Source organism: Poecilia formosa, unplaced genomic scaffold, assembly GCF_000485575.1.
Source record: "Poecilia formosa unplaced genomic scaffold, Poecilia_formosa-5.1.2 Scaffold104, whole genome shotgun sequence".
In the NCBI taxonomy this organism is placed as follows: Eukaryota; Metazoa; Chordata; class Actinopteri; order Cyprinodontiformes; family Poeciliidae; genus Poecilia; species Poecilia formosa.
The window spans coordinates 1,437,377-1,453,417 of NW_006800043.1; the positions used below are offsets into that span (position 1 = coordinate 1,437,377).

A 16,041-nucleotide genomic window follows, 5' to 3' on the forward strand; every position below is an offset into this window, starting at 1 on the left:
TTTGCATAATAATTATTAGCTAATTACCTCTAAAGGGTTGATGTCAGCTCTGCATAAAAACTGGTATCACAATGGATTCTAGATTTGACCACAGAATGACCACAGACCTCCTGGCTGCTTCTCTGAGTAATGCTCTCCTTGCTTGGCCTGTCAGCTTGTTCTGCCACTCAGACTGAATAAGACTTAACATTGTGTTCTTCATGATTTAGTTTGTTTACGCAGCAAAACCCAGAATGCCTTCTCTGAACAATTTAATTTATGTTGTTATTAAACAACAGACAGATTGTTTTTACTAAATTGGTGACTTCACAAGGCAATTGGCTGGTCTAGATTTAGATATGGCTATATATAAATGCATTGCACAGTTTTCAGTTTTTATTTGTTAAAAAAATGAACCCTTACGTCGTTTTCCTTCCTCTAGACTAGTTTGTGTTGAAGTTTGGTGCTTTTATGTTACAGAATAGGAAGAATGTAAGGGCTGTAAGTTATAAGGTACAGTAGGGTGCCCAGCCTCATGGTTCCTTTAGGCTGATCTGATAAAGGACCATTTGGGGCAAAATTCATTGAGCAGTCATCCTGTTTCAGCATTACATCCACATGAGCTCCATACTGGCTGGATTACACTTACTGAGAGCGTCTGACTGACTGTTGTCTTGATCTGCAGAGGTGTTCGACGTGGAGACAAACAAGAGAGTAAACGACACGTACAACAACATGCAGATGCCTAAAGTGGAGAATAAGACCATCACCATCGATGATTACAGTACGTGACCCTGTACACAACGTGTGTGTGGTCATTTCATGGGACGCCCACTGACCGTGTCCTTTCTCTTGTAGCTCTGACGATGCAGATTCTAAAGCCAGCAGGTTTTACAAGCACGGCCCACTACCCTCTACTGCTGATAGTGTGAGTGTGACTTCACACTATCTATCTAGAAATGGATGGTGTGTTCTAAAAATGGTCTGCTTTGTACATTTTTCCTGCTCCATCAATGCATGTAAAAGGTGTTACAGTGTTACAGGGCCTACACCAATGAGAGCCTTTTGCCTTTGGAAAAGGCAAAATATCGAGTCTGCGTAAGATATTTCGCTTCTTGCACAAGGTTATCCTTTTTCTCTTAAAAGTCTCCCTTGAAAGTGGATACATAGAAATGTGCCAGTTTTAACTGACACATCTCAAAGTATGAGAACTGACTCAAATTTCACTGAAGTTCAAGTTGTCACTTAGAGAAAATGATTTTTAAAAGCTTAAGGGCTTTACAGAGATGAGAGCTATAATAATCTTAGACACAATCTAAGATAGATGTTATGAAATTTCTGCAGCACAAGGCAAACCGCGATGCTTGAAAAAGGAAAAATGAAGAAGATCTAATTCTACATATCCAATATACATACAAAATTACAGATAAACACAAAGCAGGATATTAGAAAACACTATCTCTATCCCCGCACCGACATAACTATGATTATTTAGTTGAATATCTGTGGACACATACGTTTAAAGAAAAATAGCCTGACAACCTGAGATTTATATAAAGCGGCAAGTGAAAACATGGATTTCGAAAATAACCAAATGCTGTCTGTCAGTTTCAGGGACAGATTAGGGTTTATCCAGCCTCCTTTGTTCTGTTAAAAGCAGTTAATATCCTACCTGCAGCAGATTGCTCTTACAGCTTCTTCATTTATCATAAAACCAGATTAGTTGATTCTGGAGGCTTAACCTTACAGCTAGTCCAAGAGAGACAAAGTCCAAAGCAGGCTTCCAGTGTCCTAAAATAACTCCTATCCCAAAAACTTCACGGCAAAATTGACTTTTTTGAGCTTCATATCATGTCTCCATCATGTCTGGTTAATTGGGCTAATATTTATTTGACTACATAACGTAGTCAAATAATGTAATAATTTAAACCTAGAAAAATAACTAATAAAAAAAAAACATGGATGTTTTATGATATTGGAATTCGCCCAATCCGCCAGTAAAATACATTTCTTCCCTCACAGTGATGGCACACCTGGTGGGCAGATGGTGACGGAGCAGTTCCGGGTGGACTGGGCCACGGTTCTCGTCAGTAGCTTCAGCACCATCGTCATCCGCTTCGATGGCCATGGCAGCGGTTTCCAGGGCACCAACCTGCTCCACAAGGTCCGCAGGAGGCTGGGGAAGCTGGAGGAGAGGGACCAGATGGAGGCACTCAGGTGAAACCTTTACTACAAGTGTGAGTGGCTGCAACTCAAGGACCTGGTTATTTTCAAGCTCTCCTTGGTAACCGTTTTTTTTCTTTTTCTTTTATTCATTTCAGGTTCATATCCAAAGAGCCTTACATCGATAAGAATCGAATGGGAGTTTACGGGAAGGTAAAAGAGGAATGGCATTCGTGTGGAATGGGGTCTTCACTCCAGTTGGCCTCCGCTTTCATTGAACTAAAAAGCTTGTTCGGTGGATCCGTGTTTCTATTTGTCCTTCTCTTTTCAGGCCTACGGCGGATACTTAGCCACAATGCTTCTGAGCTCTGAAGAGTTTACGCAGCTGAAATGTGGAGCGGCCGTCTCACCTATCACAGATTTTGAGCTTTACGGTATAATTTTCAAGGTTTTTTTTTTTTTTTTTTAAGTGCAAGGGCCTGGCTGTTTTCACGTTGACATAACCTTGCAAGAGCTTTGATGCTTCTTGAACAATTTCACACCCTGTCTGTATTGTATCCATACTCGATAGTCCGACAAGTAGCAGAGTAGTAGAGGATGAAATTTGATTTTACCATTTTGCAAAGCTCTATAAATATGGGGAAAGAAATTAATTTAATGTGGAAAAAAAAAAGCATTTGATTTACCTGAAAAAATCTCAAGGACAAGCTCTGATAATACAGAAAAAATGTTTTGGGTTTTTATGGATTTAATGAGATTTAAATAATGTACTTATTTTCAATTAGAATCATGATTTTATGGATGTGGTGTATTTTAGTATTTGGGCTTTTCATTTACAGACTGAATGCATTCTCATTAAGGAAAGGTTCCAACTCTAAATTCAGTTTTAACTGGGCCTTAGGTTCAGTTTCAAACAGATTTGATTTATTCTGGTTTTTTTGTGGGGAATGTCTGACAAAAGGTGTCACTCCCTGACTAGTAAGAAGTCAATTTCTGTATTGTTCAATTTCATGACTTATGTGATCTTATGGCTAATTTCCACTCAAGTAGTTAAGGGTTCTTATTTTGTACTCAAAAGTAAAACTCCAGAATTGTGAGTTTAGGATTTTGAAATTCATCATGGTCTGTAAAACCATATTTTGTCAAAACAAAATTCAGAGATTTATATTCTTCTCCTTGCACTTTAAAATTATGCCCTATTTTGTGTTGGTCTGTCCAATAAATTCTCTATAAAACAAGTAAATATGCTTCTGATAAAGTATCAGAATGTGAAAAAGTTCTAGGGTGTTATTATTTTGTTTTTCCATCTAATTTCTTTTTTTCCCTCCCCCAACATTGCAGCATCTGCGTTTTCAGAGCGATACCTTGGCCCAAAGACAGATTCCAGAGTATATGCGGTGAAGTGTTTTAATATTTACTACCCAAATTTTACCACACTTGTATATGCAGGTTAACGTTCAATACTGATTGAACTTCAGATAGATTTTCCTTTTTCTCTCCTCTAGATGGCTAATTTGGCTCACAGAGCGGGTCGGTTGCTGGAGAAACAGTTCTTAATAATTCACCCGACAGCTGATGGTATCATATTCATAATTATGTGTTTATGATTTAACATTACAACATGACAAGTGATAAGAGTCTGTGTTCCTCAGTCTCATGTGTGTCTTCGCTCTCGTTCTCTCCACCAACGCAGAAAAGGTTCACTTCCAGCACACAGCAAAATTCATCAACCATTTAATCAGCGAGAAGGCCAATTACACTCTACAGGTGAGCTTCTGTTACTGTAGCTGTTTGTTTTTTATGAAAATGTTTTTTGTGACAATTTAACAGTGTTTTATCAGCTAAAATGAATTTAAAGATGATTATTTTCCAGGTAAAAATAATCACCTACTTGTAATTATGCTGCACTTTTGACTCATTGTTTTTGTGTGTATGAGACAAACGATTGTTTTCTTTGGCCACATTATTCTATAACTGGATGGATTTGAGTTGGTTTTATTGAATTTGTAGATGTCTCAAAAGTTTTAATCTTGAATATTTGGTGGCAAAAAGGTGATGTTAATCTCTCAGTTAGCTAAGAGATTAGTTTTAACGTTTTTATATCCATTTCCTGGTGGAGTCCCCCAGTTTCAATGTAGACTTAAGAAAATGCAGCTGCAATTGTTTGATCTGGACCTCTTTGGTCCTTGCTGACTTAAAACTGGTTTTGATGGCAGGCTTGTGTATTATTATTTCTGAACATCTTGAAAAATGTATTTCTGGTGACATGAACAAAAATGGGAATACATTAAAATGACTTGTTTGTAAATGTTTACTGATTTTGAAATCTCCAAATTTGACTCCCAGCAATTTTTCTTGACGTGCAGATTATAAATCCTTGTTTTTTCTACTGTACGCTGAGTCACTGCTTAAGTTTAAATAATTTTCCCGTTCCTGTTTCACAGATCTACCCGGACGAAGGCCACTTCCTGCACAGCGAAGGCACACAGCAGCACCTGAGTCAGTCCCTTGTCAACTTCTTTGAGGAGTGTTTCCGGGAGCCAGAGACGCCCAAGAGTGACGGCCAGGATGAGGTCGAGGAAGACAGTTAAACCTGGGCCCGCCAGACAGCCGTGGCCACCTCCTCAATCACAGCACAATATGCAACAAATCTTTCTAATCTAAAGTCTACGCCGCCTGCCGTCCAATCTGATTTTAGCTCTATTCTGAAGCACCTGCATGTGCAAACAGGGCGTCGGCCCCGATTCCCCTAGTGCTCGACTCACGCTGGCTACTGTTGAAGAAACCGGTCAGACAAAGGCTGAATAAAACTCCTATAAGTGCAGCTGCTCTCTCTCTCCGAAAAGCTGGACCAGTACTCCCTCTGGTGGACAAACAGAGGATCGACAACCCAAACAGGCAGGCTAAAACAAGTGCTTTGCAGATTATTCCCATGAGAAGATATAACTCTTTGATGGCTGCCAGTTTGTGATAATCTTGCCAACCAACTAAAATGATTGTGTTCCTGGTTATTCAGAGTTGTTTTTTTCAGATTCTCTGTTTAGTGTCTTACTGTGTGTAAGTGGATGCATCAGTCCATAGTGGCTTTAGAAGATGAAGGCACAACGTTTAAAGCTGTTACACTCAAAGATTGTATAAATAATGAAGTTTTAATAATTTCTTTGTGCCCACATTTCTCTATAGAGCTCTTGTTTTTGTCACTGTGCCTTACTGTGGGGAAGATGTTCACGTTTGGAGCCCACACGACACTATGAAATGAGAAAACATGGTCCGAACAGAGCAACAGAGGCGTCTATGGATTTTAACGTTTTTGTTTTTGTTTTCTCACAATACATCGGAAAGAGCGCCATATAAAATAAACAGACAACGGTATATTACAATTCCACATATGTAACCATTACTTAGTTTGCAGTTTCCCAACGTTAAACGTAATTTTCTGCGTTTATTAAGTTCTTTGCTGTATGTTCTACCAAGTCTTTTCTCCTCACTTCATTTCTGTTTGTATTGTCTGTGGTTTCCAGTCAGCTGCTGTATAAAGTGTATAAAACTGATAAAGTCTCCATGTTATATGTTCAACTTGTATATAAAGCATTTTGAAATGTATTTTGTCTTAAATTTGTTTCCTAAATCTAACCAACAGACTAACACGTACAGCAAGAAATAATGCATCTTACTTGACAGATAAAAACTTAATTTCTATTACATTTACGATTAAAAACAGACTTCTAGTTTGAAAAGGGCTTATTCATTTCACGTAAAAGCAAAGTTGACGTTTGTTGAGGCCCTTTCAACCTGGACCTTTTCCACATTCATCCCTGTTGTGGCGTTAGATTACATGCAGCCGTATTGCATCAGTCGCTTAACATGAGCTTCCCTGTGAGCTACCCCAAAATAGAAGAAAAAGTTGAATTTTGGGAGATTTCAGAATGTTTTTGAATTTGACACATTTAGAAAAAGCAGGAAGTACTTAAAGAAACAGGCCAATTTCAAGGTATCAAATTGCAAAGTCAAATGTCTTTTATGTTTGATATATTAAGTGTTTTTAAACAAACCGAAGGTAACAGTTACTTGATTATGCTACAAAATGCCTGGAAAGCTTGTAGTACGTCCTACAAGCTTCTTGCATGATTAGGCCTATATTAAATTTTATACAATTGAATATAGACTGAAAAGGTTTTATAAATCATCACATTCTGTTTTTCTTTCACATAATGTCCCAACTTCATTATAATTGGGGTTGTATCAATGTTATAATTCAAGTTAATTTAAATTGGTTAATTTTCCTGGTACTGGTCCACATTTTTAAATAAAGTTCTCAAATCATGTGTCATTTTTTACATCAAATATTCATATAGCATCAATTAGGTTTCCATGTATATTTTTATACTAAGAAATGACAAAAAAAACAAAAAAAAAAACATACTGCACACTTGAATTTCTACCATAAAATTTATTTCCAGGGTTTCAGGAGTCTGTGCACATTCTTCACAATCTGAGGAACATTATATCCATACAAATAACCCCACTCAATGAAATATCCCTCCTCCGTCTCCCCACGGCGAACCTCTCTGCACAGAGAAGTACCAAACTGCCAACAACACCCACCATCATCATCGTTTTACAATACTGTACTTGAATCCTGTGATCTGATGGAGATGCAAAGCAGCTAAAACATGGCATATTTGCACATTTAAATTACTCTTTCTTAATTTTCACAATGAACATTTAAAATTCAAGTGCCGTTAAAAACCAAGAGACGAAAAACGAGAGGGGTGTATAAAACCTTTAAGACCAGAGTGGAATGCCTAAAGAATGGAAGCTCGGCATTTTTTCGTTACCAGCAGAATGACTGAGTCGATTCAAAAAAACAAAAACAAAAAAAAAAAAAGTCATTCACAGCAACATCTTCAACAAAGACAGTATGGCACCCTTAACATTTCAATGTGAGGCACTTTCTTTTTGTAATTAATCGTTTCTTTTCCTGATTGATCCTCAGAGCTTTTCATTTGATTCCACTGCCGCCCATTGAGAGATGCGTGACCCATTAAAATCCATCGAGTCTAAAAGCACAGCTTGACACGTTTACTGCTTTTTTTTTTTTTTTTTTTTCCAACCACACAGCAGGAATGAACATGAACCGTTTCAACTATTTGCATAAGTCCAGTGTCTTCTGGTTAACTTTTATACCCTTGGAAAGGCCCCTTTGACAGCAGAGAGCTTGTAGGCAGTCAGTCGCACACAGGCTGTACCAAAAAACACACTTCAAGTACACAGAAAAATAAGAATATGTACACTTTAGAATGAAAACAAGCATGTAAAGCTTTTAGTCAGTATTACAGCAAGCATGTCTGTACATTCTTCATTTGGTTACCGACAGCCTCGCTGACTTTAAACATTGTAACTTTCTTAACACAAAAATAGTTCCTCTGCGATACTAAAAATCTGTACTTTTCTTTTTGTTTTTAAACTACTTCCTATTATTCTAAGTCGCATCCTCCTTATAGCCTTTCACCTTCCAGCGTTCACTCATCCTTCAACATACTTCACTAGCTCATCGCTTCATTAGCAACAGGTCCTTTTTTTTTTTGACTTATTTTGTCATTAAAAAATGAGAAAATTAAAAAGATATAAACATTTGTTCCATGCCTTGTTCAGAGGTTAGATAAATGGTTCATCTGTTTTTATAACCGCACTCACACCTGGTAAAAGATGCACTCCAGACAACGTTTGTAAACATGCTCATTCACCAACATTGGTCACGTGACAGAGAATATAGAGACAGGAATACGTTTCACACGCGCACACACACGCATCACAGGTACTGGTAGAACCGCGAATGGACCACCTGGGAACTGGTGAGTTTATGTGGGTGAGCGGTGGCTGACAGGCTCAGATTTTTGCTCTGTGAGATTTCTCCGTTTAACGCCTCAGCGGGACCGCGCGCCAGCTCGGAGGAGGACGGGGCGCCGGAGTTCTGGGAGTTTGAGCCGCACAGCGCCCCGAGCTGCTCTGAGAGGTCCAGGCTGACCTCTGGGTTGCTGGTGCGGTGGCGCTCACGGGCAATCCAATCCCCGATGGAAAAGTCCTGAGAGCTGCACTTCGGTTTAAGCCGATCGACGGCTGACAGCTCTGAGCGCGAGCCGACCGGCTGCGACCAGTCCCCCAGAACGGACAGCTCTGCGAAGTCTCTCTGCCCGCCCATCGTGTGTCTGCGCCTGATGTTCTTTTTCTTACTGCGCCCCTCTGGAGATCGGCTCCTCTGGCTGCCCACGCCGAACATGTCGTCCACGGACATTCGCAGGCGGACCTTCAGTCGGTCGGTTATCTTCAGCTTCCACGCCGGCTCCGTTTTATCCTGCTCGCTCCGTGACGACGAGCTAAGACTCCCGCTGGATCGACCTTTTGCCGAACCCACAGCCTGCGACAACCTGCTGGGATCTTTGTCGTCCAGAGAGGTCTCACTTTCGGTTTTCTGCTTGCTGGATTTCTTCCTGGACAGCGTGTCGCACTCGATGAGCCTGTGCGACGGCAGCGGTCGGGTGGACTCCGGTAGTTCGCTCTTCTCCGCTTTCCCGATGGTGAACACAGACAGGTCGCTCTCGCTGTCCGTCTCCACGGGCCGGCCCTCGCTGATGAGCTCGCTCCTCTCGTCGTCGGCGTCTTCGCCCCCTCTGCTCTCGGACACAGACTGCACTTCGGGACTGAGCGTGCAGGTCTCGGCTCCGGTCAGGAACGTCATGGAGGACGTGGTGGAGTAGTCCGAGGTGATGGAGCAGACCTCGGCTCCCAGCCCACCGGGGCACGCGTCCGCGCCCAGAACCGCGCTCTTGTTCCTCCTCGCTCTGGGCACCGAGGCCTGAGAGCTGGTGCTGTTCATCGTACCGAGGTCCGACACGGTGTCGTCGTAGTTGGAGGGCGGGTCTGACAGAGACGACTGATGCGTTACCGCCATGCGGTAGTTGAGGTTTGGGGAACTGGAAGGTGAGGCGTATGGAGGCATCTGATGGCCGGAGGGAATGTGCTCTCCAGGGAGGGAGGCGACCGACTCAGAGTCTTTCCTGATGGTTTCCTCCGAGCTGTTCCTGTGCTTGTCTTTTTCGCCATCTTCGTCCGTCTGGCCGCTGTCCTCTGCCTGGCTGACCTGGGACCACAGAGGCTGCTGACCCCCCTCTGGGAGCTCCTTTTTGTTGAAACCAGAGTCCAGGTCATCGTCTGAGCTGCTGAGTTGAGATTTTTCTTTATTCTTCTTGCGTTTCCGGTTGGCGAAGATTGAGGAGCGCAGCATTTCTTTGCTACACTGATTCCCTGAAATCCACAAGCCCTGGCGATAGAAAACAAAAACATTATAGTCTTGGATATACATTTCTGCTTAAAAAAAAAATAAAAATCTCTGGTCAAATTTCATTTTTTATTTTTCTGAGAAATCAATTATCAAACCACACAACAAGAAACACCTGAAATGTACAAGTTAGACTTTTTAAATTAAAGGTACTGAAGTACTAAAATGTTTTGGGGGGTTTTTTACCTTGGATTTATTGGAGTCAGGACATGCCGTGTCTGCACAAAAACAAGATACTCATCAGTAAACGAAGGAGCTTTAAATGACAAAAACAAGACACTTGAAGCAGAGATTAAGAGAGACAGGATGGACATAATGAGCGCAGCTGGACAAAAGCAGATGACACATTTCTGATTGAAGAAGAAGAAGAAGAGGAAGAAGAAGAAGAAGAAGAAGACACAGGAATAGAATCAAGAAGTCAGCACTAAATGCAAAAAAGTGAATAGAGCAGCAGAAGGTGCCTGAGATGGAGAGGAGGTGAAAAACCCGGCAGTAAACGACACAAAAAGCAGCTCATGCTCATGTATCGATGGAACGACGGCACATCGGGGGACAAACACGGCAGTCACAGAGCATCACATGTAGCCACCGACCAGCTGGAGACATTCTTTCCCAACTCAAGACGTCACAGAGGAGGGGGAGTCAATGAGTTTGCTCTAACTGGGGAAATTTCAGGTGGCCCTGAGTGTGTCGGATCGGTGAGTGTGTTGTGAGCGATACCGCAGAGCTGGTACAGGAAGCCTCAATGTAACGGATTTGTCTCGCTCAGAGAGCTCCTGCGGTGAGCTTAAACGTGTAGTCTGTCACTAAGAACAACATAAAAGGCAAAACAATAGTGTGCAGCAAAACTTCAGACTTTAAACTGCAGCTAACGATGAGAAGCAGACTAATATGCCTTCCTAAACAAGTACTTACAGAAGCTTTGGACGGCACAGAAACTATAGCAACTCCTGCTTATGACTCCAAAAAGCAACAAAAGGGGGATTCAAATAAAGTCTAATAATTTATCGAGACACTTTAAAAATGCTACTTTTTACTTCATAGCATGTAAAAAAATGTATATTTTTGCACTAAAAAGCCACAAGATTAAAAACCAAGAAAATCCTACAACTGCATAATATGCCGAAAATGTACAGGAATATGTAATGATCATCCAATCCAAAAATCAACCAGTTTTGTTTTTCTTCCAACAGGTGATCAGCAGGTCGAACAATAAATACTTTTATGTTAATTAAGTGAAACATCCCACTTTTTTCTGTTCTATGACGCATGTTGTTTTTAGGTTTTAAACAACATGATGCATTAGTAGGAATAATCTTTAAATATCTTAACTTTCTGTTAGATTCAATAAAATTCTCTCTACATAGAAACCTGCAGCATTTTTTTCTTTTCTTTTTGTCTGATCAATGTGCTTTAATTTTCATTGTTGAATTAAAAAAATCTCTTAAATGAACTTCTATGGTTTACAGCTGGACACGCACTGATAAGTCTGACGGTTTTCAGTTCGACTTTCCCCGACAAGCAGATTTGAAAATCAAAACTCCAGTCTGTTGCTAATCAATACAAAGTACAACTGCTGTTTCCAGGACTTTTTCCAAACTCAAATTTCCAGAACACTCAGTCCTTTAAGGCTATTTTAAGATAGAAAATGTAAAACTTCAGGATGTATTTATCGTTATTTAAATAGAGGGAGGAGGAAGGAAACAAGGAAAGGAGAGAAGAAGAACCAAAGAAAGAAAGGAAGCACACAAAGAAGGGGGCAAGACAGATGGAAGGAGAAGGACGAAGAGGTGGTGAGACAAGAAAGGATGTTGGATATGAAGGAGGAAGGTAGGAAGAAATGAGTTACAAAGAAGGAGAGAAGAAAAAACAGCAGGAAGAAAGGAAATTAGAATATATTTAGATATAACAAAAGGAAGAAGGGAGTGGGATGCTGGACTTATGTTAATCTGAAAAAACTTGTTGAAGTTCAGCTAAATAAGCTGCAGGTTGAACAAACCGCAACGAACGACCTGGACAGCTCCACTGAGCCTCAAAAACCGACTGGTTCATCAATCATTTGTTCTTCTAATTAAACTCTGTGTAGGAGTCACAAAACAACAACCTCACTATCAGACTTAAAACCAATCCTAGATGTTTTTCTTTTCTCCCCTTTGTGGTTTTAGGAACACAATAAGTGAGTGACGTGGTTCTCAAGAGTTATGCAACACAAAGAGATGACGTACTGTACAGCTAGGCGCGTCTGTAGTCAATGGTGCGAAGTCGGGAAATGTAAAACAGAGACAAAAATGTACAAATAAAAACACCACAGACAACAAATAAAATAAAACAAAAGGCGGCACCTGAAAAAAAGTTTTAAAAAAAAAAATCACGTAGAGACAATTTAGGCTCCATCTACATGCTCACGATCACTTAATGTGCGACTTGAACGCCTGCACGCCTCTGCATCAGTTAGTTAGAACTGGGCTGGGATGTGGCTGTATGAGTGGATTTGTTTGTGTGTGCCGGGGAACATCCAGCTCAGTCCCGACCCCACGACCCCGCCCTCAGACATCATGACAGATTATGCCACACAACCGGAAGAGAACCTGAGGATGTCCGTACCATGCTACTTGTCCTTGCGATCAGCTTAAAAGACAACAAGAGACAGCAGAAGGGCTTTCAGAGAAAGTGCAGCAGCGTGGCTCTGTATCCCCTCAGTTTAGGGTACTGGTTTAAATATGAGATGTGCACAGCACAGGAACAATGACAAACATCGACTTCTCTTTCTTTCTTTATCTTTTTTTCCTCCTTTCGGCCAAATTTAAAAGAGCTGCGGGTTACTGCAGACTAGGCAGCTACACTGGGCACAACACTCGTCCTTCTTCCTACAGTCCCAGCTGTCCATCACTGACAAAACAGAGTCCATCAGGGACACCATCGAGTGATAGACGCCGCCCACTTGGCCTGTGTCAAGAGTGGGTAATGCGTGAGTGCTGGACAAGGATAAGGGAGGAGAAAGAACACACTATACACAGAAGGGCACAGGTCAGAAAGGGTTACAACTTCCATTGTTTATGTTTTTTTTGTTTTTTTTGTCTCGTTCAAGATTTTCTTTGGGAAAGAACATGCCGGGATTATGCGAGATGATGAGGAGGGGAAGAAAAGAACTGAAAGAAAAGGAGTCGTCATTCAACATAGAAAAAGCACAGGGAGAAAAAAAAATGACTTAAGCACAGAAAAAAAAAAGAGTAAAGCAAAGAAATGAACAGAAATAAAACTTGGACAAATTTATATGGGCAGAAATAATAATAATAATAATAATAATAATAATAAAACTAAACAAGAAACAAATGGTGACAAAACAAAAACAGATTTTAAATTAGAAAATAAATCAATAAAAAAAAAAGCTTTGCTGCAAGGTGTTTCTCAGCAATTGTTCAGTGATTAAGCTACTTGATGGTATACACTGAAAAATGACTGAAAAAACTTGCTGTAAAAATACTCACAAAAACAAAGCTGATGTTTTTGTTCTCACTAAAAGTATTTAAAACAATTAAAAGACGTTTTATAACATTCAGAATTCAAACTATCATCTATCTCATTTGATACATTTCTATCTGCTACTGTAATGCATACAGAATATGGCTGCCGAGAGGAAAAGCTGCTTCTGAGTTACCTGAGACTTCACTGGAAGAGGCAGGAACCCGGCTGATGTTAGTGAGCAGGTGGCCGATATTGGGCACAGGCTGAGACTGCACTGTGCTCTCCTGCTCGACGACAGCCTGCAGGATCGACAAGGGACACAGAAGAAGAGAGGAAAATTATATTCAACCGCATTTTATTTGAAAGTATGCAGTCTAGTAAGAGCTAACTGTAAAGAAAACACAAAAGGTGTTGGAGGCCACCGAAAATCCGAATCGGCAGCCTTAAGACTGCGATTGGTGCAGAAACTGCAGCTGTAAGGTAGTAAAAAGTGAAACGGTTCAAAGGATCTGAGTACTTTTGCAGCATACTGACAACAAGGTTCCACTTACAACTGGATCTTCACTGCCGTCTTCCATAAAGAACCAGTCAAACTGCTGGACAAGGTTCTCAACAATCTTGCACTGGTCTGGCATGTGATTGACCATGTCGGTCATGTTGTCCTCCGACGTTCTGACCAGCGTCGGACCGAACACGATTGCCAGGTTGCGAGGCTCCATCTAAACACACCGCCAGATAAAGAGGAGTCAGGTTATTTGACAAAATCCTTAAAAGGGGTAAACTCAGGATCTGACAGCGACAGGTCCGACCTTATTCTGTTCACAGTTATCGGAAACCTTTTTTAGGTGAGCGCAAAGGAATTTGAGAGTTTCAAGGTGATGAGTGGGCAATTCATAGACCTGTAAAAAAAACAAAAAGAGAAAATAGTTTCGGCATCAATCAACACGTAATGCTAAGGCTAATTAAATGTCCCTTATGTCAGAATGCACTAACCAGCCTCTTGAGCTCCTTTAAACGCTCCACTGAGTCTTCTGTTCTGCTGGCTTCAATAAATTTATCATACTTCTCTAAAAATAGGACGGAAAAAAACAACAAAAACAAAATAACTTGGTAGAAGCACAAAAACAAAGCTATTACTATATTTTGACTTTTATAATCTTACCATTTGTAAACAGAGGTTCTGGAAGTTTTCGGAAGAATGCCTTTAATAGACTGCCAATCACGTTAATGTCCCTCCATTTCTGTAGAGATTTAGAAAATAAGCAGAGTTGCATGGCAGCAGGTCATACAGAGGACAATATGAGACAAGCAAGCCGTCGGTCACTCACGTCTTCCTGGATGTCGATGTCGGCCATGCCTTTGGTGTTGAGCTCCTCCTGCATGTTGGAGATGGCAGCGTTGTTTCCAGGAACTCTGTAGATTCCAGTGTACTCCAGTCCTCGCTCCTCTACGACCTGACAGCACACCTCCACGAGCAGCGGAACAAACTGCACGACAATCGGTGGGACATAACTTCGCATACTTCAACAACAACGCAACAAGACGCACTGTTGAACAGTAATATCATACAGACATAAAAAATAATAATAAAAAATAAAAAAACCCACCCTGTTAGTTTGAGCAGGTGGACAATCTTCAAGGCGGACACCGAAAGTGATGCCGGCTTGCTTCTTTTCAAATGGTTTCTTCATGATCCCGGCTATGCCGATTTTCCAGGCTCCCCTGTCTCGAGGTGGACTTGATTCATCTGTAAAAGGCCCCAGAAATAAATGAGCCACCTGCGATGACAGATGTTCTAACCACCGTAAATGATCCTGGTGATGTTACCTTTCAGCGCCCTTCGATCCTCTCCCGTTCTGGGCGAATGGGAGCTGTGGCTCCGGCCTTCTGTTTTGCCTCCCAGGAATGCTTGCTTGATGCTGAGCGACTGCCGAGAGGACTTAGGGGAGGGCTCTGATCTGCTGCTGGGAGCACTGGTCAACATACAAAATTAAGACAGATTAAAACAGAGTCTTCATTTTTGTTTGGCATTCAATTTAAACAGTTGTTTCTTGCTCTAGGTAACCACTAGGGGGCAATGCAGTGCCCTGTATACCTCATCATGTTGTATTCTTTTATCTTTCTGCTGATCAAATCCTGGCTGGTAACAGAACCATTCTGTAAAAACAAGAGAAAATCAAGTGAGGACTCAGATAATGTAAAATGTAAAAAAAAAACAAAAATCATATGACAATTCATATAAAAAAAAAAAACAATAAAAAACACACAAAAAAATAATCTTATACCCAGAATCTGTGAATTTTCTGCTACCACAGTTGTGACTGGCGAATATCCACTAGGAAGCAAAAAAAACTGATGTTTTTCTAATCCGTGAAGGTCTATGAGGTGGCATCAACCAGACAGATCTCTGGTGTGAAAGCTATTACTGATTGAAGCATTTTCAAAGTAATTTTTTAGTAATAACTTAAAAGTCAAAGGAAGCACAAAAGCTGTAAAAGAAAAATGTTTCGATAGGATCCCATCAACCACTCAGTCAGGCTGATATAACAGAACTGGACGTTAGTGGGTGCTGGACATTTCCAATTTTGATTTTTTTAAATCAAGACTGGACACAGATGATATTGCCAGGTTAAAAAAAATAAAATAAAAAAACGACCACTACAAGTCAAGTAACATAAAAACGTACTAGATAATAATATCCAAATGATAATTTTTAAAACTTAAAAGTATTTAAAGTGCAATAAGGGTTTATGCAAATATTTGGTAAATTTGAGACTTTCTGAGAGCTTTAAGATCTCCATGATTTAAATTTGCGCACATACAAGAATTACTAAAAAAACAACTTGGATAAGTTCATTTAACAAGGTAATTCAAAACTAACAACTAATATTAGATAAAGTAGAAGGTGTGTGAATGGCCATGGCCTTTTAGTTTTGTCACAGAGTAAAGCAAACAAAACACCTGAATAGATCGACAAGATCCATAATAAATGTAACAAAAAAATGTGCATGCGTCAGGAAAATGTATTTTAAAAGAAAGCACTTGGTGAGAAACACACACATTTAAGAATCAGTTAAATGTAATTTTAGGCCCTA

General features: G+C 40.5%; 2 protein-coding genes across 4 annotated transcripts in view; one reads left to right on the forward strand and one right to left on the reverse strand.

Annotated features, from left to right (window-relative positions):
* The first annotated feature begins 386 nt into the window (after positions 1–386).
* Positions 387–5,745, forward strand: LOC103143034 (dipeptidyl aminopeptidase-like protein 6). Its single transcript, XM_007559414.2, has 9 exons — positions 387–763; positions 838–907; positions 2,002–2,196; positions 2,301–2,355; positions 2,474–2,576; positions 3,484–3,539; positions 3,648–3,720; positions 3,836–3,909; positions 4,587–5,745. The coding sequence occupies exons 1-9, from the start codon at positions 715–717 to the stop codon at positions 4,731–4,733; spliced, it is 822 nt and encodes a 273-aa protein (XP_007559476.1). The 5' UTR covers positions 387–714; the 3' UTR covers positions 4,734–5,745.
* Positions 5,746–6,913: 1,168 nt separating this feature from the next.
* Positions 6,914–16,041, reverse strand: part of LOC103143036 (rho GTPase-activating protein 21-like) — a 32,992-nt gene continuing 23,864 nt past the window's right edge. For all 3 annotated transcript variants that reach the window (XM_007559415.2, XM_016674975.1, XM_016674974.1), the window contains 11 exons: positions 15,042–15,103; positions 14,774–14,919; positions 14,554–14,693; positions 14,275–14,433; positions 14,109–14,187; positions 13,940–14,013; positions 13,756–13,845; positions 13,498–13,665; positions 13,140–13,245; positions 9,668–9,699; positions 6,914–9,463 (listed from right to left, as the gene is read on the reverse strand). In XM_007559415.2, the coding sequence (XP_007559477.1) occupies positions 7,955–9,463; positions 9,668–9,699; positions 13,140–13,245; positions 13,498–13,665; positions 13,756–13,845; positions 13,940–14,013; positions 14,109–14,187; positions 14,275–14,433; positions 14,554–14,693; positions 14,774–14,919; positions 15,042–15,103 (2,565 nt within the window). In that variant the 3' untranslated portion in view covers positions 6,914–7,954. The remainder of the gene's footprint in view (positions 9,464–9,667; positions 9,700–13,139; positions 13,246–13,497; positions 13,666–13,755; positions 13,846–13,939; positions 14,014–14,108; positions 14,188–14,274; positions 14,434–14,553; positions 14,694–14,773; positions 14,920–15,041; positions 15,104–16,041) is intronic.